The sequence below is a fragment of the Haliotis rufescens genome, unplaced genomic scaffold (assembly GCF_023055435.1).
Source record: "Haliotis rufescens isolate VD_foot unplaced genomic scaffold, xgHalRufe1.0.p SCAF_16, whole genome shotgun sequence".
NCBI classification, from domain to species: domain Eukaryota; kingdom Metazoa; phylum Mollusca; class Gastropoda; order Lepetellida; family Haliotidae; genus Haliotis; species Haliotis rufescens.
In genome coordinates this window covers 15971189-15997912 of record NW_025963846.1, presented here as the reverse complement: position 1 = coordinate 15997912, position 26724 = coordinate 15971189, and the positions used below count along the sequence as shown (strand labels likewise).

At 45.5% G+C, this 26724-nt stretch overlaps 1 protein-coding gene across 1 annotated transcript; it reads left to right on the top strand.

Moving 5' to 3' along the window:
- LOC124120896 lies at window positions 1–22006 on the top strand. Its single transcript, XM_046483794.2, has 3 exons — window positions 1–157; window positions 14013–14069; window positions 20126–22006. Exons 2-3 carry the CDS (start codon window positions 14039–14041, stop codon window positions 20413–20415), a joined length of 321 nt encoding a protein of 106 aa, XP_046339750.1. The 5' UTR covers window positions 1–157; window positions 14013–14038; the 3' UTR covers window positions 20416–22006.
- The last annotated feature ends 4718 nt before the right edge of the window (window positions 22007–26724 follow it).

Sequence of the window (26724 nt, the reverse complement as noted above, 5' to 3'; positions counted from 1 at the left end):
CATAACCTAACCGCTTTACTTTTAGTACCACAACCTTATCACACTAACGACTTGTTCTATATTTGTTTTGGATACGGGTGGCAACAGGAGAAGAACCCAACATTCGAACAGCGAGCGGCAGTTCCAGAAGACATCATACATTTGTGCTCTGAAAAGGGTAAGTAAAACAGTACTGTAGTTTCTTCTTTATTTCAGATTTTTAGTTGATGCAATTATTCATCTTTCTAAGCAGGACTTATACTTATGAAATATTTAAATCGAACCTCCTTCTTGTTGACTTGGGACTCATTATTTAGTACTAATCTTATACTTTTAATTTCAAATGTTCGAAAGCTTGATACCCTGAATGCCAACCCTGATTTTCAATTGTACATTCATATAATTGCCACAGCTATTTTTTACGCCCAGTTGAATCTGTTTCGGTGGATGAAAGTTCTTTTCTAGTGTATTCACACCGCGTGTCAGTTTTATGTGGGGGAAAATCCCAACATGATGCAGGGCCCAGACGCTTACCACTTTAGTAACACGCATAAGCACGGGTAAAGTGCTGACAATCCAAAGAAACTGCTATTCGGGGTGAACCGGGATTCGAACCCACAATCATTGGTTTCTGGAGTGCCCATCTGCACAGCGAATTGGGGCGCCTTAGACGACTGGGCCACCTGTACTGTTTAGTACATGATGGCGGGTATTTCATTTATGCCAAACTCTGGCACTCTGTGTTACTCACAACTTCTGGGTGCTTGCGGTGTTTCATGACGATACAAGTGTTCCGGGTGCCCACGTATGCCAAACGCGTGTTGGACGAGGTTTGCGTCACGTCATGGGCGAAAGTAAAAATCAAAATGTCAACCCCAGATAATATCTGCCGAAATGTACGAGGCAAAACGGGATAATAAAAAAAATATGTTGTGTGTCTCACTGAAAATCAGACCCGTGAAGATTCTGGGGTAGAATGGGTCTTCAGCAACCCATGCTTACCGTAAAAGGCGACTATGCTTGTCGTAAAAGGCGACTAACGGGATCGGGTGGTCAGGCTCGCTGACTTGGTTGATACATGTCATCGGTCCTAATTGCGTGGATCGATGCTCATGATATTAATCACTGGATTGTCTGGTCCAGACTCGATTATTTACAGACCGCCGTCATATAGTTGGAATATTGCTGAGTGCGACCTCTGTGACGTCACTTCTGGTCACGTGACCTGCGCAGTGCATGATGGGACTTGCGTGCGCATCCAAGATGGCGGCACATCCGTTTCCGGTGGCGTGCGCATCCAAGATGGAGTCGCATCCGTTTCCGGTGGCGTGCGCCTCCAAGATGGCGGCACATCCGTTTCCGGTGGCGTACGCATTCAAGATGGCGGCACCTCCGTTTCCGGGGAGGATGGGGAAAACGCACGTAAAAGGTGAACAGGATCGACATTGAAAGAAGCGCGTCAAAAATCTTTTGTTGTTGTTGTTGTTGTTGTTGTTGTTGTTCTACACATAGACGTGGGGGTGGTGGTGTTGAAGGGAGGGAGGGAGGGAGGGAGGAGGCGGGGGTGGGTTCACGGTGTGGGGGTTGGAGGGTCGTCAAAGCAAAGGAGGAAAGCGCTCTTTCGGGAGAGATGGGTGGCCCTGAAAAGGGCCGTTGGAAAACAAACTGGAAACTGGAAACGACAGGAAACGGCAGGAACACTGGAACACTGGAACACTGGAAAAACGGCAAACGATGGGAAACTGGTAAAAACAGTGGGGCAGCATGGCCCATGCGTTAGTCACTTTGTTCAGATGATCTATCTTCTTCATCCTCTACTTCCATCTCATCCTCGGACTGAAGGTGTCGTCGGCGCTTTAAGCGTGTTTTCTTGAGGGGCTTCTGTTCCGTTTTCTTTTCTCACGGAGTTGTGTGAGGCATTCTTTTAGGTCGAGGACATCGGCATGCATGTCTTCGATGAGATGAAGCACTTGTGTCACGGGTGTCACGGGTGTCATGGGTGCCACGGATGCCACGGGTGTCGACGTGGACGGTGTTGCTAACGTTTTCTTTCGACTAGGTTCTGGGCAATCTGTAGCGAAATGACCCACGACTTGACAGTTGTAACAGGGGCGTTGGGGTGTCTTCTTTCGACTGGGTTCTGGGAAATCTGCAGCGAAATGACCCATGGCTTGACAGTTGTAACAGGGGCCCAGGTTCTGCTTCTCTTGACTGTTCATCTTCGGACAGACATAGTGACGGTGACCTTGATCGTGACACTCGAGGCATGTCACTTCAGGGCAGTACAGGTAACTGTGACGGTCGGTCTGGCACTTCATACAACTGTATCGAGCTGGCATGATGGGTTTCATAGAATGCAGTGTGTGTGAGTGGCTTCGCTCTTGTTTTGTTTTTATAGGAGAGGCACTGACACCCTGCTTCCTGATTGGTTCCCCAGGCAGCGCCCCCGATTGGTTCGTTCCGGTGCCTGGCCTGCACCTCGGTTTTCCAAAACGGACCGACCCCTGTGTTTCTTTTCCATAGGAAATGGATTTTACCATGGGAGAGAAAGCACAACCCCGGTTCGGCCAATCAGAGCCCCGCCTGGTCCGAGCGCGGTCTCTGATTGGTCGACAACCCAGGCTTGGATTGGTCCGATTTCGATCCGGTTTTTATCGGGGTGTGCATTTCGATCCTGTTTTTTTTTTTTTTCATCCTACAGACAACATAACACGACTATGAGTTCTTTTTTTCTTTTTTAATCCCCCTGATCACATGAACCAACACAACAAAACAAAAGTCACAGGATGAGGGGGGACATCCCTGTGATTTTTGTGAACACGAGGGGTGACCATGGGGGTGACCACGAGGGGTGACCACGAGGGTATGAACGTCTGTACACTTTGAAAAAAAGAAACTTTGTCACTTGGGGTGTACAAGACACTCGACTCTTCTCTTCCGTGCTTCTTGGGACACCAAACGTCTGTATTTTTCGGTCACTTCTTCATCAGGACAAAACACACACAAGTATTCGCAGGGGACTTTGGCGTGCTTCAGATGTTCTTTCCAGGGTTGGTCTGTGGCTTCCCATTGGCGAAGTGCCACACCGCAGCAATAACAGATAACACGGTCACCACGTCCTGGATAGAAATAGCCAGCCATGGCCATGTCATAAGGGGTCTGGGTCATCTGTTTAGGCCACGTTTGAAAAGACCTCAGACGTTCTTGAAATGAATCATAGTTGGGATGAGAAGGATGACACAAGGTGTAAGAAGGAAAAGGTCTCTCCAGAATGTCACTGAGTCGCCATGTGTCGTCCATCAAGAGTGTGTCGTCCATAAAGAGTGGACGTTTTCTCGCTTCTTGTTCTCCCGCCTTTTCAGACACCCAATCGGAATCGGTGATGACATCTCGGGAGGATGACATGGCATTCATAGAACGTCTTTGCTCCATGATGACTGTGACTTCACTGAAAGAAGGTCTGAGGGTTCGCCTGCTTTTATGAAACTCTCCACCCTACTCCCTTCAACGGAAGGTCATGACCTTAGCTTCCACCTCCTCCACCTCCTCCACCTCATCACGTGACGTCATCCTGTGTTTGGGTTGACGGACACACGGCATGATGCATGACATGATACATGACATGACATGGCACACAGTGGGTGTGGGGATCGATGCGTACTGGAATAACTGACACCAGGCAGCTGATCTTTCAAGCATAGCCTCTCTCTTTTATCTATTTTTATTTTAATTTTATTTCATCACTTTGGTGTGCACTGACATGACAGATGCACAGACAGACAGACAGACAGACAGACAACGTAAACGACATCTCAACTCAACCTCTACCCTCGGTTCGGCACTCTATTGGAGTTGAGATCAATCAAGACACAAAGAGTCAGTTCAATCAATCACTGTTTAATAATGAAAAACCAATCACAACCAGATACAATGGAAATACGAAAAGTCAATGGAGGAGGGAGTGCTTTGCATGTCCCTACAACAACAACAACAATAACGCGACAACGTTTTCCTCTTTCATCTTCAAGCTCTTTTATCTTCAATCCCATAAGATGTGGTCCTCCCTCAAACATGTGAGAGGTCCATCCGTTAAACAAGTACAGTCTATGGCCTCCCTGAAACAGACATGACACATCCCTTGATCACGGTTGCAGCTTACGTGTTGTAAAGTTCTTCGAGTGAAGAGGAGGATCCCCATAAGATGAGATCCTCAGATGTGATAGTCATGTCATCATACTTGTCATAGGTCAACATACAAGTACAGTCTATGAGCTCCAGACAACAGACATAACACATCACTTGCCCGCTGTTGCAACTGATGTATCTTAACATGTTGTTGTGTCGGCAAACACGACATTCGCGTTGTAGGGGAGTGAGTTGAGCTTCTCCATAAGGATCCAGGTCAACGTTGTCATCATCATCATCGTCGCAAACCATGGGCATACCTGAGGAGTAGACATGAACATCTTCCGGTGATGCTGGTGACCAAGAAGCCTCAAGCAGGGGGAGCGTGTCCAGATCCATGGAAGGGAGAGTGACCAGCTTGTGCGCTTCATGATCATCAAGGTCACCCGTCGCCATCGTCACAGGGGCATTCGGTGAATAGGTGGGCTCCCGAGGGGTTTGTTCCCACCACTGTTCTAGCACGGACTGGGCTGAACTGACATCAGGGGTCCTGTCAATCATAGGACAGAGTCCATTCATCATATGAATAGGTATAGTCATCATCAACATCGACATCATCATCAACATCACATCAAGAATGACTGAGACAAAGAAGAGCAGGGTACTTACAGCTGTTCTTGAGGAGAGATCTTCAGAGATAATTTCTTCCGTGATCGTCTTTTTGCAGGTGTTGCAGGTGTTGCAGGTTTCAAAAAGGATGTCCCCATCGTTCCGGTGTCTGTTGTCGCTGCTGCTGTTGTTGCTGTGATGGTGGTGGTGATGGTGACTGGCGCTGTGGTGGCTGTGGGTGTTGCTGCTGCCGTGGGGACAACAACTGCTGTGGGTTTGCTTGTCTTTTTCTTCAGGATCTTCTTTATCGTCTTCTTCGATGCTCCTTTCTGGGGTTCAGTCAGCTTCCTCATCTTTGAACGTATCTGGTCGCACATCATGTCGTCGCCCTTCGCACGTAACTTGGCGTACGCGTCGTCGGTCTTCATCTTTAAACACAGCAAGTCGTACACTTCACCCCACAGTTCAGCAGTCATTTTTCACCGCTCCCATCTCCACTGCTTCCTTGGCAACTCATGTCGCTTCGTGTCTTGTCATTCAACATCGACATGATGTTCGACATGATGTTGTCCGGATGTTCTGTTCGTTGTTGTTGTTTCTTTCCAAGTCTTCACGGAGGTGCGTCATCACTTGATGGTACTCTCTCCAAACACGTGTTTCTTCCAGATAAAACGCCAACAACCAACACAACGTGAGGAACATCAATCAGAGGGACGATGTCGTTGCTTGGTCGGTTCAGTGAAAAGTGATGACCGGAGAGCGTCGGTCGTATTAAAAGCCACGGAGGTCCTGCTTTCTGATTGGTCCGTTTCGGTGTCTGGTCTGAGTCTCAATTTTTTCCAAACTGGACTGACCCTTGTGTTTCTTTTCCATAGGGTTAGGCTTGTAGTGTGAGAGAGAAAGCACAACCTCGGTTCGACCAATCAGAGCCCACCATGGCCTGAGCGTGACCTCTGATTGGTCGACAACCCAGGCTTCGGATTGGTCCGATTTCGATCCGTTTTTTTCTGTAGGGGTCCATGTCGATTCAGTTTCGATCCGCTGTCATGAAAAAAATTATAGAAAGTCGTCTCTGTACCCAAAGGGGAGCGTGTCTACAGGCAGCCCTGTGGTTTCGTCGTAGACGAGACGTTGCTTGTCGTACACGGTACGATAGTCTTTTCGAGTGGGCCGGGTCACAAGTGTGTTTTCGTGCCGAGGTCCTTTTCGAATGATCTGATGAGGGTAATCCAAACTGATTTTATCCCCCTCTTTCCCAGGCCGTTGTCCCAGTATCAGTTCTTTCAGGGTGTCAAAGTTGAGATGGTGTTGGTTTCGGTAATTCAAAGTGAACCCTCGCACTTTGCAGGTCGTGGGCGTTCCATCGGGTCTGGGGTTCATTAACTCATAGCCATAGTTTTTGGGGCCTCCTGACAAAAACGTCTCGATGGTGTTTCCGTCCAGTTCATCTGTAAACTCACCCAACGAATGGCCCAGCTCTGGATTCGCGTCGTGGGGTCGATGAATGTAAATGACGCTGTCCGTGTCAAAGTACAAGACCCTGCGGTCCACCAGGGCAAGGGTCTCGTACAGCTTGAGACATGCTTGGGCAGTGACCCAAGCAGGGATGGCGACATTGAAATGAGAATGAGTGGTTTGGAATTCTTTCTGATGGGTATAGGTCACTTCCACCATGTGTTCGTTGACAACGGTCATATCCTCGATGGTACTGCGTTCATCCCTCCACAAGGCAAGTACTGTACAGGATCGTTCATATAGACGTTCTGACTGTAGTCTACCCGTTGTCCAAACTTGCCCCAGAGCGAATTCAGTTGCATCTTGGCAATCGTGCGACGTCCTGGATTTTTTTCGATGCGGTCCTTGTCCAACCCAATGCCTTCTTTGTCGTAGATCTCCTGGATGTAAGCGTCGTGATCCGTACATCCAACGGGGTATCAGCTGGCTTCGAGCTTCTCCTTGAAATGTCGATCGATGTAAGTGTCAAAGAGTCCCACTTGCTGGGTGTCGGGGTCATTCTGTGCAAAGGTGTCAAAATGCCAAACGTCGTAGATCTGAAGCACCTGGTAGTCATACTTCTTCACGGCTTCCTGGAGTTCTACGGTGGCGTACGTCCCCACCCATGACCTCTCTTCGTCCGTGTGCTCGCAGGGGGAGTCTGACCGGGTATCGGCACATGTACGGCAGAAAGGACAGAGCAGTTTGCCACCCGATCTGTAAGGCAGTAGCGAATGGTAGAGTCGTTTCAGGGGTAGGACACGGCATTGGATCAGGCCTTTCAGTTCAAACAACGTGTCCACAGGGGGTTGATGGAGAAGGGTCGGGTGTCCCGTGGGAAACGCTCCGGTCTTACAAATGTATGGATAAAGGGAACAAATATCGATGTACTTGATGGTTTCACCTTCTTGGACTTCGTAGCATAATAGCGTGGCATTGGTGCTTCCTCCATAGAAGGCATCGCGAGGGTTGAGCGGCCCAGGGACGTGAAGACAGTGGGGTCCCTGCAAGAAAGCACGCAGAGCGGAGTCCTCCCGTTGCATTTTCGTAAACTCGTGCTCCCACAGGGTGACGATCCGTTTCACCTCAGGGTGTTGACTCAAGAGACTCAAGCGGTAGTGGGTGTAGGTGTAACGGGCTCCCAACGACGTGCCCAGGACGGGATGCGGTTCTCCACGTTGGGTCTTGCGACAGGCCTGGCACCCATGCCAGAAACAGCCCAGCAATTCGTAGATGGTACCTGTCGCTGGATCGTAGCCATCCACGCTGTACCGATGTTGGCCCTCTCCACACGTGAACTCTTTTTCACCTCCATTCCTGGCGTGCTGGAGGTGCAGATGGGGGTCCGTTTCCATCAGATAGTGGAGCCAGTGCATACAGGCTTGGGAATAGTTTCTCTTGGGTTGGTAGCCTTGAGGTGGAAGAATGGCGATGGTATTGGGTTTTTGGGTTTTCGGAAGGATTTCATGGTGAACGCAGTAGCTGTCATCACTTCTACAAAGGGATCCATGCCAACCGAGTGGATGGCGTTCTGTCGGAAGTCGGCGCATCCCCGTCTCAAAATGTCCACATCGCTCTGGCAGTAGGCTAAAAGTTCTCCTTGTAAGTCGAACAAGGCTCCTTCTTGCACTTTTTGGGTATGCCACTGGAGGAAGGCTGTGCGTTCTGCGGGAGACATGCCTTTGGGATCGTACATGACGGCTGGTGGATAGGGACCTCTGTAGGTCTGGTTGGCTTCGGTATTGAAAAAGTGTGGAAAGTACCCTTTCTTCAGTTCTTTCAGCCCAAAGCTCTTGGGAAAGGCTTTCAGGGGGTAAGGGATGAAATTTAAGCTGTCTTCAAAACACAACCGTCCCAGGGTCACCTGCAAAATGCGTTGGCCATGTCGGATCTTGGTGGGGAGTGTCACCAGGAGGGGGGACAGACCCTTCAGGATTAAGTGTAAATCATAGGATCGTGCATTATGGGCCATCACATAAATGCGATCCTCCTTCTGGACTGTATGGCAAGTGGTGTTCTTGTTCTTTGGCTTCTTTGTTTTCTCCACTTCCATGACCTCTTCCCCCTCCACCTCTTCCACCTCCTCCGCCTCCTGCTGGGGTGATGCATGTCGTTGACGTTTGGAAGTGTACTTTCTTGAGGGGGTGTCATCCCGTTTTCTTTTTTTCCCCAGGCGGGCTGTTGTCCCCTTGCGTGTGCTGACCTCCTCTTCCTCTTGGTTGGGCTTCTTCTTGGGTATTTCAGCTAACGTGGTCAACCACACACACACATCATGTCGCGTGGTGGGGCCTCGAAACAAGATCTCACGGCTGGGACCATACCCTTCTTCTCTCCATGGACAGTGTTCGCACAAGTCCTTGCTCACTTCATTGATGCACCGTCCACATCCCAGTTGCACCACGCACAAATTTGGAATGTGTTCCCCCATGTCTTGCATGCATTCAAAATCGTAGAAGACGTATTGGACATTGTCTCGTACGTGATGTTGTTCCTCTTCCCCCTCCTTCTCCGCTTCCTCTCCCTCCCCCTCCTCCTCCTCCTCGTTTTCTTCACGGAGAGGTGTCATGTAACAGCGATGGTCTGGGGTCATGGGTTCTCGGCACACCAAGCAGGGATGTTCTTCATCGAAGCACTCGTGGTGAACCATGGGGGTCTCCAAGACGCGGACCAGCTGAAAACAGGTCGGGCACCTGTGAATCGATTGACAGGTGCTGGGTTTTCCCTCTGACGGTGACTGGAGATGTCGGGTGTAACATGGTTGATTGGGGAACCAATGTTGACATGTCAAGCAAGGGATCCCGTGCTCTTCCTTGGGTCCGCAATAGCTAGAGTGGAGGCAGTTGTGACAGCGGTATTCCTTGGTGCAGGGATGGTTTTCGGGATGATCGTAACGGTGGTCGCAACGTTCGCAGTAATGGACAGAGCCATAAAAAGCGGACATGGAAGTGATGGCATCGTAGTGCTGATCATGATGGTATACATGCAGCACGGTGGCGTGGGGTGGAGCCTCATCACACTTGTACAACAGTCTCTGGTCCACCTCTTGACTGTAGACTTTCAGTTGATAATTGAGGGGGGCAAGGTGCGTCCCACGCGTGCGAGGTCGTCCAGGCCCTGACAGGGACCTTCAGGCAGGCCAAGGCATCGAAACAAGTTCCGTGCCCGTATGCCTTGAACGTCAACGCGATCCGTTCTCGTCAGTCTCTTTCGCTCGGCGGTCCATTCTGGGGTCAAAGGGTAGGGCTTCTGAGCATAATGCTGTGCCACCACCAGGGCCCGTGCCAAACAGGATTGATCTTGGTTCTCGATCCGTACAATGCACTGTTTGCGTGTTAAAAAAGCTTCGAGTCCAATCACGTTTTTCAGCCGGGGAGCACCACTGCCCGATCCTAACCTGTCGGGATCTGCGACGTGTACTAAAGTCACAACCATGGTGGCATCGATGTTCAGGTCTTTGTTTGACTGTTGGACTTTTTCCACGGCATGCAAAATATTGAGCCCATGGAGATCTTCAAAGCGACAAAAGGGAATCCGTATTGGGGTGTTCAAAGCGGGATGATCGATACCTAGACCAATACGATCTCCCTTCTGGCATGACATCTGTTCATAAAAGTCATCGATTACCCTGTCAAATAAAGATTGCAGTTCCATGGGAACACGTTCCGGTGGTACGGTGTCCAAGTAGTCTGGGTTGAAAGTCAAACGATACGTATGGTTAGTGGTTCTTAACCGTCTGGAGCGGATGGTATCTACCCTCTCAAAACGATAGGGCGTACTTTGGTTGCTCGTCATGATAGCGATGCGTGTCTGATGAACGTCTGTACTCTAAGAGGGACTGAACGTCTGATGGATGGACAACCCTTCCCCAAAACAGGATCGAAATCGGACCAATCCAAAGCCTGGGTTGTCGACCAATCAGAAGACAGCACCGACCAATCAGAAGACAGCACCCGAGCCGAGTTGTGCTTTCTCTCCCATAGTAAAATCAATTCCTATGGAAAAGAAACACAGGGGTCGGGTCGTTTTAGAAAACAGAGGTGCAGAGCAGGCACCGGAACGAACCAATCCGCGCGTTGCGTTTTGGACCAACCAGGAAGCAGCCATTTTCGATCCGGTTCTTCTCCTATAAAACAAGAGTGGATTCGAGTGGACCAGTGTCACTTGTAAAATTGATGTGATAAAATCAAGAATGGCTGAAACAAAGAAGAGTGGTACGGCGACGCGTGGCGAAGATGTGGTTATTGATAGTACAAATACTCGTGGATGTTGGAGTAAGAGTAATGCCGAGGATGTGGTGTCACTGCTCAGTCAAACGCCATCGCACTATTATCTACGCTTTGAAGAAGGCTCGCTTCGTTTGAGGCGTGGCCAACGCAAATGTATCAGACTGCTGAAGAGATGGCCCACGCGGCTTTGTCTACACTCAGGGTGCCGATGGTGTGTGCTGTTTCCAATGTGGGGTGCGGCACCCCACGACCATCCTTTGGCGGCACATAACAAGTGGTCCCCAGACTGCGATTACCTCAAGCTAACCGGTCTGGTGAAACACCAGAAGCAGCTACAACTACACTATCTCTGCGAAGAGAAACAGAGGTACACGAATGACGTAGCACGGCCGGCTGCCTAGGAGGACGTTTCCCGTGTCCTGCGTTTCTGTCCAAGTTCCCATTCAAGTTCCCGTTCAAGTTCCCGTTCAAGTTCCTGTTAAAATTATTTTCTTTTCTTTGTTGGACCCACAAGTGGTGCCACGGTGGGCACCCCGATGGCATACCCAGATGGCTACAAGTACCGCTTCGACGATCCTTGTCTTGTCATGAAGCTTGGACATGATCATTCTTCTTGGACAGCAGCAGAAAAGTTTTTTCTTCCCCAAAACGGTCCTTTTCAGGGCCACCCATCTCACCCAAAAGACAACTTTCATCCTTTGCTTTGCCAACCCCTACCCTCCAAAACAAAGAACCCACCCACTCCCCTAGACCTCTTGGAGGCACACGTCTAAAAATACAATAAATAGATATATAAATAGATCAATAGAGACACGTAGTACACCACGTCAAACATCACGTGTGCATGAAAACACGTGTCACAGTACGTCTGTCGACTTACACGGGTGTCAACACCTCGGTATCCTTAAATAATAATAATAATAATAATAATTTGAAAACACATACACACATGTCACTACGTTTGCATGGCAACACACAAAGTACATGACGTTCACATCGCGACACGAAGTCCATGACGTGTGCAAACGTCACGCAGGTGTATCGATCTTTTCTCTATTCATCTCAATACTACATTGTACATCAATGGTTGTAGTCACACACACACACACACACACACACACACACACACACACACACACACACACACACACACACACACGACACCACGTTTTGCCTGACAACACGCTATTCTATGCATCAACGTCAACGTCTGTTTAAAGACATACACACTCACACACACACATGACATTCCGATTGGCATGGGGGTGACACGACGTACATCACGTAGGCATTCCCACGTTCATGTCTACCTATGAAGGTCCACCTTCCTTTAGCATTCAGACGACCGTCTACCTAAAAAATACCAAGGCTACCCAAGAAAAACCGGATCGAAATCGGACCAATCCGAAGCCTGGGTGGTCGACCAATCAGAGGCGGCGCTCGGGCCATGCGGGGCTCTGAATGGTCGAACCGGGGTTGTGCTTTCTCTCCCATGGTAAAATCCATTTCCTATGGAAAAGAAACACAGGGGTCGGGTCGTTTTAGAAAACCGAGGTGCTGACCAGGCAGCGGAACGAACCAATCGGAGCTGCTGCCTGGCGAACCAACCAGGAGGCAGGGTGTCAGTGCCTCTCCTATAAAACAAGAGTGGATTCGAGTGGGTCAGTGTCACTTGTAAAATTGATACATCATCATGAGCAACAGCAACAGCAACAGCAACAGCAACAACATGAAAGAAAACTGGGATCTAGAGATCGCCACAGTGACACAACCTTTGCCCGGGTGGAAAGAAGCATCACCACCACCACCATGGTCTCCACCGTGGCAATGCAGTAGATGTCAAGGGGGTCTGCCCGTGTACGCTTTTGGTACAAGGGCATGGGATGGAACTTTCAAGTGCGTCAATTGCGGCACTGTGCTGAAGGACACCTACGTGCGTTGGTTAACGCACACCAGTAGGTGTCCTGTCAGGAGACAAATGAAAGTCCACCCGTGCCTTTGCACCATTGCGTGCACCTGCATGTAAACATCAAAACGGCCCTTTTCAGGGCCACCCATCTCTCCCGAAAGACAACTTTCCTCCTTTGCTTTGACGAACCTCCAACCCCCCACACCGTGAACCCACCCCGCCTCCTCCCTCCCTCCCTCCCTTCACCACCACCACCCCCACGTCTATGTGTAGAACAACAACAACAACAAAAGATTTTTGACGCGCTTCTTTCAATGTCGATCCTGTTCATCTTTTACGTGCGCTTCTCCGGGTTTTCCCCATCCTCCCCGGAAACGGAGGTGCCGCCAACTTGAATGCGTACGCCACCGGAAACGGATGTGCCGTCATCTTGGAGGCGCACGCCACCGGAAACGGATGCGACGCCATCTTGGATGCGCACGCCACCGGAAACGGATGTGCCGCCATCTTGGATGCGCACGTCTTTCCATGACATTCGAGTGAATGAGTGAGTTTGGTTTTACGTCGCTTTAAGCAATATTTCAGCAATATCATGGCGGGGGACACCAGAAATGGGCTTCACACATTGTAGCCATGTCGGGAATCGAACCCGGGTCTTCGGCGTGACGAGCGAACGCTTTAACCACTGTTCAAAGCGGAGTTAAACCAACTCACTCACTCACTTACTCACAACAGGTGAGGTGTTTGTTGCCTTGAATACCTCCCAAACCACAGCTCCATCGCAACCATATAGATGCATTTCCTTGATGCAGTTTGGAGCCGATCATTACCCTCTGCGACAATATATACAAGAACGACCATCGTTATAGAATAGGATAAATCTGCTTTCGTCAGGGAAAAGAACTCTCTGCCAGTCAACAATCTGTCCTTGACGAGTGTCGTCTTCGACGCTGATGTTCATGGGTCTAGGTTATTCCATGCAAGAGGCTTTAGGATTGGATACCTCAGACTCAGAGACATTGTAGCACAGTGCTGCCGTGTCTGTCGCTGTGACGAACCTGTTTTGCAAATGCAAAGTATGCAAGAACCAGTCATCATGTGCTATCGACAGGCTTGGTCAGCCTGAGCTTGCCCTGCCATGTGTACTGCTCGTCTGTATGAAACGCTCAAACTGTCTATCGATTGTTGCGCATGAACAGCAGAAAGTTTCTTGGAATCTGTATGGGGTATGGGGGTTGGCACCATTTGTCTCATTCCTACAACACTCTCACTCTGTTGTGCAGTTAATGTTTTGCGCTTTTGCATTATTTGTGGTATTTTGGCAATGATCCATTGCATTTTGTTAAGTTTCTGACATCCATTTTTACGGATACCTAATGCGATTTTTGCTGCAGCACGTACATCTTCCAGCCAACCTTAGGTTTTCAGTTGACCTCAATTCGTTTAAAGGGACACTTTTTCATATTACAAAACCGTGACTTAAGTCCAATCTGTTAAAAGAAGGAAAACCTTGTTCATATAAATGAGATTATGTTTTTTCAGTCATATGTATGAAACTTATATTAACACAAGAACGATACCTGTACTGTATGACGAAACGCTGAGAGCGAGATAACATAATTTCTTACACCTAAATACAAATCTCCATGTACTGTGTTGTGTCTTTGCAGTGATATTGAAGCTCTTGCGGAACATAATGGGCGTGTGTGGTTCTCAACTTGCAGTGGGTAAGATATTGTTTGTATACTTCAGTACAAACCTTAGGTGTTCAGTTGCGTGTGTGGTTCTCAGCTTGCAGTAGGTAAGCTATTGTTTGTATACTTCAGTACAAACCTTAGGTGTCCAGTGGCGTGTGTGGTTCTCAGCTTGCAGTAGGTAAGATATTGTTTGTATACTTCAGTACAAACCTTAGGTGTTCAGTGGCGTATGTGGTTCTCAGCTTGCAGTAGGTAAGCTATTGTTTGTATACTTCAGTACAAACCTTAGGTGTTCAGTTGCGTGTGTGGTTCTCAGCTTGCAGTAGGTAAGCTATTGTTTGTATACTTCAGTGCAAACCTTAGGTGTTCAGTGGCGTGTGTGGTTCTCAGCTTGCAGTAGGTAAGCTATTGTTTGTATACTTCAGTGCAAACGTTAGGTGTTCAGTGGCGTGTGTGGTTCTCAGCTTGCAGAAGGTAAGATATTGTTTGTATACTTCAGTACAAACCTTAGGTGTTCAGTTGCGTGTGTGGTTCTCAGCTTGCAGTAGGTAAGCTATTGTTTGTATACTTCAGTACAAACCTTAGGTGTTCAGTGGCGTGTGTGGTTCTCAGCTTGCAGTAGGTAAGCTATTGTTTGTATACTTCAGTGCAAACCTTAGGTGTTCAGTGGCGTGTGTGGTTCTCAGCTTGCAGTAGGTAAGCTATTGTTTGTATACTTCAGTGCAAACCTTAGGTGTTCAGTGGCGTGTGTGGTTCTCAGCTTGCAGTAGGTAAGCTATTGTTTGTATACTGCAGTACAAACCTTAGGTGTTCAGTGGCGTGCGTGGTTCTCAGCTTGCAGTAGGTAAGATATTGTTTGTATACTTCAGTGCAAACCTTAGGTGTTCAGTGGCGTGTGTGGTTCTCAGCTTGCAGTAGGTAAGATATTGTTTGTATACTTCAGTACAGACATGTGAAAGTAGGCTCACAGTCGTCTTTCCCATTCTGGTATGTACTCACTGAATTATCATTCCCCCGCTTTTCCACAGAATTTCAGTTATATCACGTCATCACAGGTTCATGTGGATAAAGGGGCGGTCGGGTAGCCTAGTGGTTAAAGCGTTCGCTCGTCACGCCGAAGACCCGGGTTCGATTCCCGACATGGGTACAATGTGTGAAGCCCATTTCTGGTGTCCCCCGCCGTGATATTGCTGGAATATTGCTAAAAGCGGCGTAAAACCATACTCGCTCGCTCGCTCATGTGGATAAAAACACAAAGTGATGCAGGTCTCACACGTTTACCATTTTTTCTGAAACCCATGACACATGTATGGTTCTTTCACAATTGGACACATTAACTGGGATTCAAATCCACATTGACCTCCTGAATAAGAAATGTATGTGTCATTATGCATGTACATACATCACATATATCCATTAAAGCTGTTCTTTCTACTCCAAATAAATTCGGCGATTTATTTCCTTTTCATTAAAATATAGTTGGTATATTTGCCACTGTTATAGCTGAAATTGAAATTATATTGATATATGATTGTAGTTATCAAGCAAGTTATTATAATGTTGTTTGTCCATAAAATATGATATTTGAATATCTTTCCAAGCAGAGACATCAATTACATGTTTCTTTAATCAAATAGTGAGAATATAAGATACTTAGCCTGTTATGACATTCTGCATTATCCTTCTTTCATCTTGACTTGTGATCGAGGCAAAAACACTGTCTTCACTGTCCAGACATGCACCGCCCATCCTATTAAGCTTTCGGTACTTCCTTCATTCTAGAACACTGAAAGGACTCTGGCTGTGGTCCAGGATAGGCAGGAAAGGTATCCGAAATTCTAAATGTTTGATTAAACAAATTATTTACGTGAGCCTGTTATCACATTCTGCATTATTACACACCCAAGGTATAGGGTAGGCCTGTAAAGCCTTTTAAAGCCTCTTGAAGACCATGGAACTGTAAGTGAATGGCTAAATGGTGGCAGAAAATTTGGGAAGCCACCACAGTATCCGCTACCCTCCATCTGACAATCTGCAAGGATCTAACATGATGCAGTTCATAAGGCACGGGTGCAAGTTATCTACTTGGAGAGCAAATGTTACATAATAATAATTAATGATTTATTATCTTCAAAACAAGGAACGCAAAGCCAGATGTGTGTGAGGTAGGAAAATACATTTATACGAGGAACCGCACAAGGTATCGAGCCAAAATGTTGTGGAGAGAACACTTTGTGATTGTAGTCATCTCAGTCATGGTACATAGGGAAAGTCCATGGTGATGGTCAGCTACTATCAATAACGTGTATGTCCCCTGCTGGAAACGATAGCGGCCTGACATTTCCTGCCCATGGAAAAGACAAGTATGCAAATCACATCCTGTGCCCACTCGGCAAAAGCCAACGTACTGCTGCAAAGTCTGGGGTTGTGGTTGACGTTTGCGTAGCCATCTATCCAATTCATCCCACATGTGCTCTATTGGGTTCAAATCCGGGGATCCGGATGGCCAGGGGAGAACAGGCGGTTGTGTAGACAGGCTCTTGTGATACCGTGCTGTATGCGGTCGAGCCTTGTCCTGCTGGCTGAAATTGGGAGCATGTGTGGTAGAAGAATTTCGTTGATGTATCATTGAGCCGTAAGATTGCCCTGGATATGGATCATACCTGTCCTGCTATGATGAGAAATAGCCTCCAACATCATAACGCTAACCCCACAAAACCTGTCCACTTCCTGTCCGCAGCTTCCGGCGTAACGTTCTCCCCGACATCTGTAGACCAGTGCCCTTCCATCCCCTCAATGGAGGAGAAATCTTGATTTGTCGCTGAAGCAGACATCTCTCAATCGCAGTTGAGGCCATACCCTGAGTTTACGACACCGATGCAGTCGTTGTTGACAATGTTGTTGACTCAACGGTTTAAACGGTTTGACTTAAATGGTTTCGTACAGTCTGGTCGGAGAATCTGTGCAGTCCAGTTGGGATGCGGTTGAGGTGGCTGTGGTCGTCCTTTCACGTAGGTGGCTCACTCGGATGAAGCGATCTTGGGCGCGAGTTGTTACCCTTGGTCGTCCCGACCATGGACGATCACGTGTTGACCCATGCTGTTGAAACAGATGCCATATCCCTGTGATGGTGCTAGGCGCTACATTGAAAACCCTGGCTATGGCTGATCGGGATTCCCCTTTCTGCAAGCGTCCTATGACGTTGTTTCTTTGCACCTCTGTTTATCTTGGCATGTTGTTGAGCTGTCACTGTTTGATTCACGCAGATGCCAGGCAATAAAAAAAACTGTACTTTAATACCATTCATAGTGCTGCTGCACATACAATACGTGCAGCTCCATGACCCTTTTGTTAATGCACTGGGTGCGTTTTTCCGAATGTTTTCCCGACTAATGGTTAGCATCTCCTTGTGGTGATCATTTTCATCCAGGAAATTTGTAACTGACACTATAGCACATTAAACCTCTTCATTTTGCACCTCTTGATCCGCTAGGTTTGCTTTTATGGCAAAAAATATCCGTGTTGCGTTTTTGTTGTTGAAGAGTATATATAGAGCATCGTATTCAGATATTCCCAGCTAAACATGCTCTCCTTTCTGGAGAATAGGATGAGATTGGGAAAACAACTTCATGGTTGTCAATAAGGTGTACTTTCTGGAGTAACCAAAAGTAGAAGGAGGGGTGAAAGAAATGCGTATTCATTGGCGTGTTTCCAACTTATTGCAAAGTCTTCATGATCCCAGACATGGAGATCTGGTACTGAAGACAAGAAAACCAGCAGTTGATGATTGAACGGAATGGCAAACAGGTCGATGTTTGGAGAGCCAAGCTGTTGATACACAAGACAGATGCATTTTCCATTCCATAAGTTGACTGTTTGGACATTGGTCCTCCACAGAATGTGCCGAGCTTAGCCTCATGTGCATAGATTCGATCAGCTGGTTGACCTTCTTATTGATGAAATGAGCCACAGTTGAATTGATGCCAGTGCCAATGTTTGAAGAATTCCAGACAATTGATGTGTGGTGTTTGTAGTTCAGTTGACCAGACATATGCTAATGTCTTTTGATTGAGATAAGCACGCCGTTCCTCCATGTAGACGCCGGCAAAGAGGTGATGAGTGGCCTGAAGCTATGTGAAGGAGACGTTGTCAAAGACGTTTGCTGCCAGGAGCTTCCATTACTGGTATAATATCGGTGAATATCCTGATCTTTGGGAAACAAAGCTGATGGATCATCCTGAAGTAGATATGGATACAGAACCACTGTAAATTACGTAAACTATGCAGACGTCCCCGAAAAGTGGTTGCTAGCAGACGTTAAGAGGCCCAGAAGTTGATGCCTCTAACGAACCGCTGGTTGCGTGTGTAAAGCTGGGTGAAGTAACGATTCAGTCTTGAGCACTCGATCCTGTAGCACTAATAATAGATTCCAACCGGCATATGATCTCATGTACACACCAAGAATGTTATCCCTGTAGCATACACCTGTCATCGTCCCCCACTGTGGGACATGGAGATCAGTTCTTCCAGTTCTACTTATCCCACCTCGAATCATTATTGAGCCCTCTCCCAAGCAGTCATGTTTGACTGTGCCACACTCATCAGTGAAAAGTTCTGAAGCCCAGGCCTGATTGAAATGATTTTCAACCCAATCCAAAACTGTGATGTCTGGTCAGTGGGATTCGAATGCATGCCCTCTGTGACTGGGCGATTATGCAATGCCACTGACGTTCCTCAGTCTTTTCTAAGTCTGGTGGCAGTCACAAAGTGATGACAGCTTGTTGCTATCAGAAGAAACCTGTCTGGAATGCTGTCAACAACCTGTATGTTTTGATTTGTTAATTTGTTCTATAACACCGCACTCCAACGCATAGACCAACGCAATTTGTTTAGGATGATATGCATCAACCAAGTCAGCGAGCCTGACCACCTGATCCAATTAGTCGCCTCTTACGACAAGCATAGTTACCTTTTACGGCAAGCATGGGTTGCTGAAGAACTATTCTACCACGGACCTTTCACGGGTCACCTGGAGCATGTCCCTGGTTAGCATTCCCTGAAAGACAGTAACGTGATCTAGTGGACTACCACATGGTGGCAACTGTGGAACACCAGGAACATCTGAAGGCTGAAGGGGAACACCTGGCACGAGAAAACATTACCCTGTAGCCCCAAACTATGCTGTAGTACGGTGGATACAACCCAAGTGGAGGTAATTGTACTCAGCACTCCTGGTAGGCCAGGATAAGTTGAACCAACTCACAAAATGCATTTGAGACAAGTAGGCAATTCATAGAAGTTGTTCAAACATATTTGGCTTGTCACAGGTAGAGAGGGTGAAAGCATGTTGTGCACTTGCACGTGATAATGTTTGACATTTACTACACTCCCGTGGATACACGTCTTGCTCATAAGAGAGTTAAGAGATCGTTGTGTTACCAGAATGCTCTAAAGTCGTTTCATAGAAGTTATGTACAAACAAATAGACATCTCAAAGCTTGGTAAGCATACATTCTCAGGCTCAAGAACTCGTTGTTAGACACAGGACATGCACATATCCATCTATTACTTGTCGCGGACCACTGCTACTGCTTTCTTCACAATGATATGCACCAATGGGCAGACCTCAACATCTACCCTGAGGGGGGTCATTTTAACATGTTTTTTAAATTTACCCCAGAGGGTTAAATACCCCATCGACAGGTGGAGAAATTTTCGTGAAATACCCCCTGGGGCAAAGTAGTGCGTGTAAAACTAGGCCTATGATAACTGCATCACCAAACATCATCATTTCAAGTTAAAAGAGGCGTCAGAATATGTCCATTCAGAAGCATGGCAGAATGAAGGAGGAATGACTGAAGGTTAGATAGGGCAGATAAGAAGTATTTTTGCTTCTTTCAAGCATCGAGAGAAAGAGCTATAATGCAGAATTTGATAACCGGTTAAGATAAATAGGTTGTGTAATGATAATTAAGGCTCAATACTTTTAAGAGCAAATATGCACAAATATTTAAGACATGTTGTCAATCATATCCATACTCAATCCATGGAAATTATGTTCCATTAAAAGTTTTTCCCTTTTACAGAGAGAGCTGTGTTGAACGAGAAACTTAAAGCAAAAGAGGAAAAGATCTCAAATCTTGAAGAGGACAAGAAGAACAAATCTGACAAGATTGAAATCCTGCAAGAGAAGAAAAGTGACACCGATAAGCTATTGGTGAAAAATAATGAGCAAATTGAGAAACTCAAAGACGAAAACTCTGACCTTAGAACTGCGAACCGGAAGATGGTGGAAAAGATGGAGCAGTCACCAACTATTAAAGATTCGACTTTGAATTTAGTGGATCATGGGTTAAAATGGACTGGGCTTAAATAATAGACCTGTTCAAGCAATGCCGAATTCATGTTCGTGCTAGATTTTAGTCTATGACAAAAGCAGTCTACATATATTCAAAGTCTTCATGATCTTAATCTGAAAAACCATTGTGCTGCCTGAAAGTAGTTCTGACATAGTGTCATTTCACTTGCTTGACATTCGACCCTCTTTCGGATGGATACAATAGTTTATCACTAAATTAATTTAAATGTTAATTTGGGCTCAAACACATAAGAAATGACAAATATAATTCACATGCAGAATGATCTCCAGTCGGTATAAGAGTGAAAACAGTACTGTAACATTGACATTTTGCATCAGAAATTACAAAACATCTCAACAATAATGCCAAGAATATCACTTTAGCATAGGGAAAAGGCCATAAGTATGATCCAACTGGGGGCAACAACCTTTAACTGCACGCGCATTACAATCACCCGTCCTACGTCTCGTTTTCATCTAACAACCAGTACCAGGGACAGGCCCAGGAGCTGCAGACCACCCGTGACCAGGTCCAACGAAGATCGCTACCTTCTGTTTTTTGCATCTTAGGAACAAATTTGTATCAGCTGTAACCACCCTTGGTCGTCCAGTCAGACGAAGGACAGTGTCTAGGAGATTGGACTGCTTGATATATTCAGGTGCACAGATCTCTGCCAGGCGTAGCCTTAAGACACCAACATCAAATTCAGAAGTTAAGATGCGCATGGACCAGGTACTACGTTCCGTTGTCCTGCATTTTCTGCTGCAGAAAATAAACTCCCTGTTCTAAAAGGTCAACACCAGGCCACACACGGCAAGGACTACAACCAACTTTCTGCACGCCAAAGACGTCAATGTCTTGCCCTGGTCACCATGATGTCCCTTTCTGGATCGCGGGTGAGAGAAAGACCAGTGTCACCGCTCTCAAGACACGGGTTAAGGAATGGCACCAGATTCCAGCAGCCCTCATCAGACGTCTGACGTTCTCAGTTTTGCGTCGAGTTATAGCATACTTACGTGCCAAAGGTGGACACACACGTTATTGGCTGATCTTGTCATTTTAAGGATACTTTACTGTGCATGGGGACCCTTGACAACTTGATCGAATACTGAACACTGACCCCCTCATTATCCGTTAACTTTTTTGTACACATAACATATGCATAACATAATGTCTCTTAAAAATGAAATTATCTTGTTTTGTTTTTAGAAACGCGATTTTTCTTTTGCTTGTCAGTTCAGTTAATTGGGTCGATTGAAATTTGGAAGAGGAAATAATGTGTCATGTCATTCAACAATATTCTGAAAATTCGTGAGCGCACTAATATTAACTTTAGGGTATGTTACTTAAAACTGCTTCGACCTATTTGACCAATTGTATTGCCTGTTTTCTTGTAAAACTGTGTGTAGAAATATATTTTATTGATTGTTCATAGATGGTGTGTGGTCATTGACTGATTAAACAATTTCATATTGTGAAAACCTATTTCCTGATTAACATAGTCGTAGCGCTAAGATCGCTTTGTGGAAGTGGGCCATGTAGTCAACTGTCTGTTTTCACGTCTTTGTACTATCATTTCTGGACTTTCCATAGTTTATAATAAATCACATTAACCCTCTGGATGCCGAGTTTTTTTTCTGACGCATATTTTCCTAAGATAGGAAAAGTGAAGGTTGTGCGAGAATTGCGCTCACGCGGCATTGGATCTACCTCTGGCTATAAAATTACTCAGAGGTGGAGACTATTAAATTTCCTATATGATGGTGTAAATTTAACTGCAATTATTAAACCGGTTTTAAAAAGAGACACTTCTAAGTGTTGTCCGAGAATTTATTCTGCGTTGAAAAACAGTAAATTTCTCCGAACCATGCGTGAACACTGCACGAACTCGGCGCGAACACTGCCGAAGGTGCGTGTCAATGCGTGTCATGGGAATCCACTACACGCTCTGCCACGCCATGCCACGCATTGGTCACGAACTGTCCACGTTGTGGGCGCGCCTGTTCGCGCCTCGTTCACGCATTCGAGCGTGTCGCGGAGTGATCGTGCGGTCGTTAGGGTGTCGTCACGAGTTGTTCACGCAATCATGGAAAGCCCAGCTCACGCATAGGTCGCGCACGTCACGAACCATTCGCACAATGCACGAACTGCTCACGAAGTGTTTACGCATTGTTCGCGCGTAGTTCCCGACCAATGAACGACGACTTCAAGAAGTAATAGTCCTGCAGCTGCCAGATATAGACACATTCTTTGTTCTGCAATAACAGTGTCTCTGGTATTCAGCATGTTGTATCGTCCACAGCGAGTCGAGGAATGAAACGTCTCTTCTATTTGGAGTTTATGTACATACGCCAACAGCGTGACCCTAAGCGGGACAAAGCGGGACCAAAAATTGCCACGACGACTTCACGCATGCGCGAAGTCGTCGGGGCAATGCGTGGAGATGCGGGAAAACAGCGGGAACTATGCGTGTCGTGTGTGACACTGAAGGGCAATCGGTACGGTAGACGTGAACAATGCGCGAACAATACATAACCTATGCGTAGACAAGTCGTGCCACTGCGTGTCAGGGCGTGCCAATGCGGCACATTTTTGGCCGTGCATTGCGTAGACATTGCGTAACTTATGCGTGTACAGTGCGCGAACAGGCGCAAACGCGGCTTCACGCTCCGCTGCGTACCACCCAAATGGCACGCTTTGCCACGACGCATTGCGCGGCATTGCAGGGACAAAATTCGTGCAAGTGTCAGGGTGGCTTTACACATATACAAAGAAAAGGGGGCATAGCTCCGCTATGCTTAGCTCTAGTTTGTTGTAACTCAGGTCACTTGATGAGAATTAGCTGTGGGTAAGGACACTATATTTTCGTGGTGTTTTGTTCAGGAGGAACCAAGCTATTGCAACACAAATATCGATATTGAAACTGTACACGTTTAGTTATAAAATATACCCATAAGAAATGATGAAATCGTACTTTATAAAATGGAGGTAATAGAGAAATGGATGGCCTTATCTAACCTATAACTTAGTCCTTAGATTCGAACATTCTCCTGATCATCAAATGTAATGAAATACCCTAAAAATAACACCATTCCTTTTGACCTCATGGCTGGTTTTATGTCTTTAATAACGTCGGAAAAAGACGACTCTGGTATTTTGTTTAATATATATCTCCCCTAATTTTCGTTCATGGTATGGAAAATCTTGATGTGTGGAACGGAATTTGACGCATGAAATGACTGCTTTCACCTAGTAAATAATGTCTTGAATATGTCAACAATTTTATAGTTTATCATGTATCTTAATTGGACAAGACACGCACCTGTTTGGCATCAATGTACGTAATGAAATACCCAAAAGAATATTTCAAAATAACCAAAAATATATTTAATATTGGACATATATTTGTTCATTACTATGTTATTATTTCCCTTCATCTCGTCTCAGAATTACACAATAAAAGATGCGAAGAAAATTCTATTGGTATAGAATTATCAGGATAATCGTATAAGGTTGAACCAACGGGGTACCTGGCATGGATTTTATTTTGATACATTTTACAATTCCTGGAGAAATAAAGTGAACAGTTTAATATCCCGTGATCACAACATTGAAAAAAGAATAATGCAATACGAGAGGAATAATTCGTAAATTGGTTGTGACTAACGCGCACCTGGCGAATCTTTACATATCACTGTTCTGTGTATCAAACGACATAAAAAAAACAATTCCAAGACCAAGACAATTCTTTCAGAACGAAAAATATTATCCATTTTGTTAAAGTAATATATTCAGTTTTAGTTATAAAATAATTGAGTGAGTGAGTGAGTGAGTGAGTGAGTTTGGTTTAACGCCGCTTTTAACATTATTCCAGTTATATCGCGGCGTGTCAGCTTATGTGGGAGGAAAGCCCGAAGTGATGCAGGTCTCAGACGTTTACCACTTCGGTGAAACCGACGAGCACGGGTATGGTGCTGACAAACCTAGAAACATAATCGGGGCGAACCGGGATTCGAACCCACAATCATAGGTTTCTGGAATAAAAAATAAAATGAATCGGCTATTCATGGACATTGGTTATATGAACTTATAATATTGACTATTACACGTCCCAAGAAATGCGTACATGCTACAGTCACATTTACACTTCATCTTGTAACACTTGTCCAAAGGAAAGAAATATCGTATTCGACACTAAAAACCTATCATTTGTTATGTAAACAAAGTTCAAACAAACAGGAGATTATCAAAGGTTCGTTCATACATGTTGTGGCCTATATTTACGTATGATATCATTTTGAACATTGACAAATGGGATTCAGGGATCGTATATACATAAATGTGACATGTTATTGTAAGTAATCAGAAACATTCTGAAAATCTATGTACTGTTATTTGTTGTTATAAATTTCATTGAAACCAACGGAAACAGTCAGAAATTCCGATTAATACCGTTGTCGTTGTGCGTGATTTTGCGTCAGTCATGGCGTCACAGAGGACGGTAACTTTGATAATTTCTGTTGAAAATATCAAATCATTGCAATGTATCTATTTCAAATTCCATAATTCTTCCTACGATTCTCTTCCCGTGCATATTCTGAAAATGTTCAGACAATATCTAGAACGAATAGACGAATGGATAGCTCAAAATAGGAGAAAATGCTGCACTGTGTAAAATCTGAATTTTGCTTTGTTTTCATTTCAAACAAGTGCAGTTTTTCGAGCACAGCGTTCGTTTTCACACCTAACTTTCTTTGCTTGATTTCATCTAGCCACTTTGTATTGGTGACAAAGACCATTGGTCATTTGATTCTAAAATGTATGAGGAATTCAAGGATGTATGTATTGCAGCTAAGTTTGAAATATACGTGATGTTACAGGCGTCTCATAACCCGTGTACCTGAAACGTGTTTTGTAAACACTATCCAATATGGCGGAAAGTTCACTTCGGCGTTCGTGTTTGCGTATTTTCCAAAACATTCGAAACGATTCTAGGGTTATCGGAGACGTTGTGGAATGATCATTGGTGGTTTCATAAAAGAAATACCCGTGATCACTAATATGCTATTTTTGAAATTCATTTCTCCGAGTAAATATCCGAAATTTAGATTTCAAAACATGCTGTAAATAACGCCGTGAATGGTGTTAACCCCCCTGGATGCCAGAGGGACATATATACTGAACCAAATTAAAAACTGCTGCTTACCGCGACCAGGTACTGGCACAAGAACTTCTGCCTTTTATGGCAGCACCTGGACCCGGTTTGATCTTCCAACACGACAATGCCAGACCTAACACAGCAATTTTGACAAGGAATTTCCTTCAGAATGGACTGGCCGTCAAGTTCTCCCGACCTCAATCCCATCGAACACGTCTGGGATGCTCTTGGCAGAAGTCTGCGCACTCTCCAGAACCAACCACAGAATATGCAAGATCTTGGCACCATTTTGCAGCAACAATGGCGTCGTCTTCCCAATCATGTGTTCACAGGCATCACAAGGTCCATGCGGAGGCGTTGTGTGGCAGTTGTCAACGCACATGGTGGCCATACACGCTACTGAACTTGTGTGCCATCAGGATCTCGTGCTTAGGACTTATGATTGAAACTGTTGATGTTATTACCGAATACCGTAGGTGCTTGTGTTACCCAGGTCACATTCACTCAGAATGACTGAAAACAACAAAGAACTTGGGTCATGTTTGTTTTATGTTTCATAAAACATGGCTGACAAAGATACATCATGTTTATACATGTTTATGCTTCAAGTTTTCAACTTGGTGTGGCGCAACGGATAAAATATCAACACTCATTAACTATACTAGGCATACAATAAAGTATTATAATACCCAACTAGTTCTTGGTTACTTATATTTTCAATGTCAACATTAGATGACCAGACCCATCAACACAACTTGCAATGGAACTAGTTGATAACATTAATATCAACTTTCAAGAAACCATAAAAGATAAATCCATGCAGTAATGGTAACATAACACCAGTAAGATGCTAAATTTCCATACTGTATTGCAACATTGCATAAATCATTAAATACTCTATAAAAGTGAACTAATTATATACTTGGCATATGTTATGTGTGAAAATAATACCTTAATGAATTATACTCCCAATAGTTTGTTATTACAAATGAAAACTAAGAAATTACAGATTATCTTATAAATGAGTATTGAGTCAAACTGCATTACATTGTGAAGTGTCGTAAAATCAGTGTGTAAACAAGACAACAAGAATTACCTTCCTTTAACTGAGACAGATGCTATGAAATGGGATGTGCTGTAACTTATATTGGTTCAGCTCAATTATAAT

Coding starts and splice junctions, on each gene's coding strand:
- LOC124120896 (XM_046483794.2), top strand. CDS start 14,039: ATGGGCGTGTGTGGTTCTCAACTTGCAGTGG. Junction 14,070..20,125: donor TGGTTCTCAACTTGCAGTGG/GTAAGATATTGT, acceptor TCCCTTTTACAG/AGAGAGCTGTGTTGAACGAG.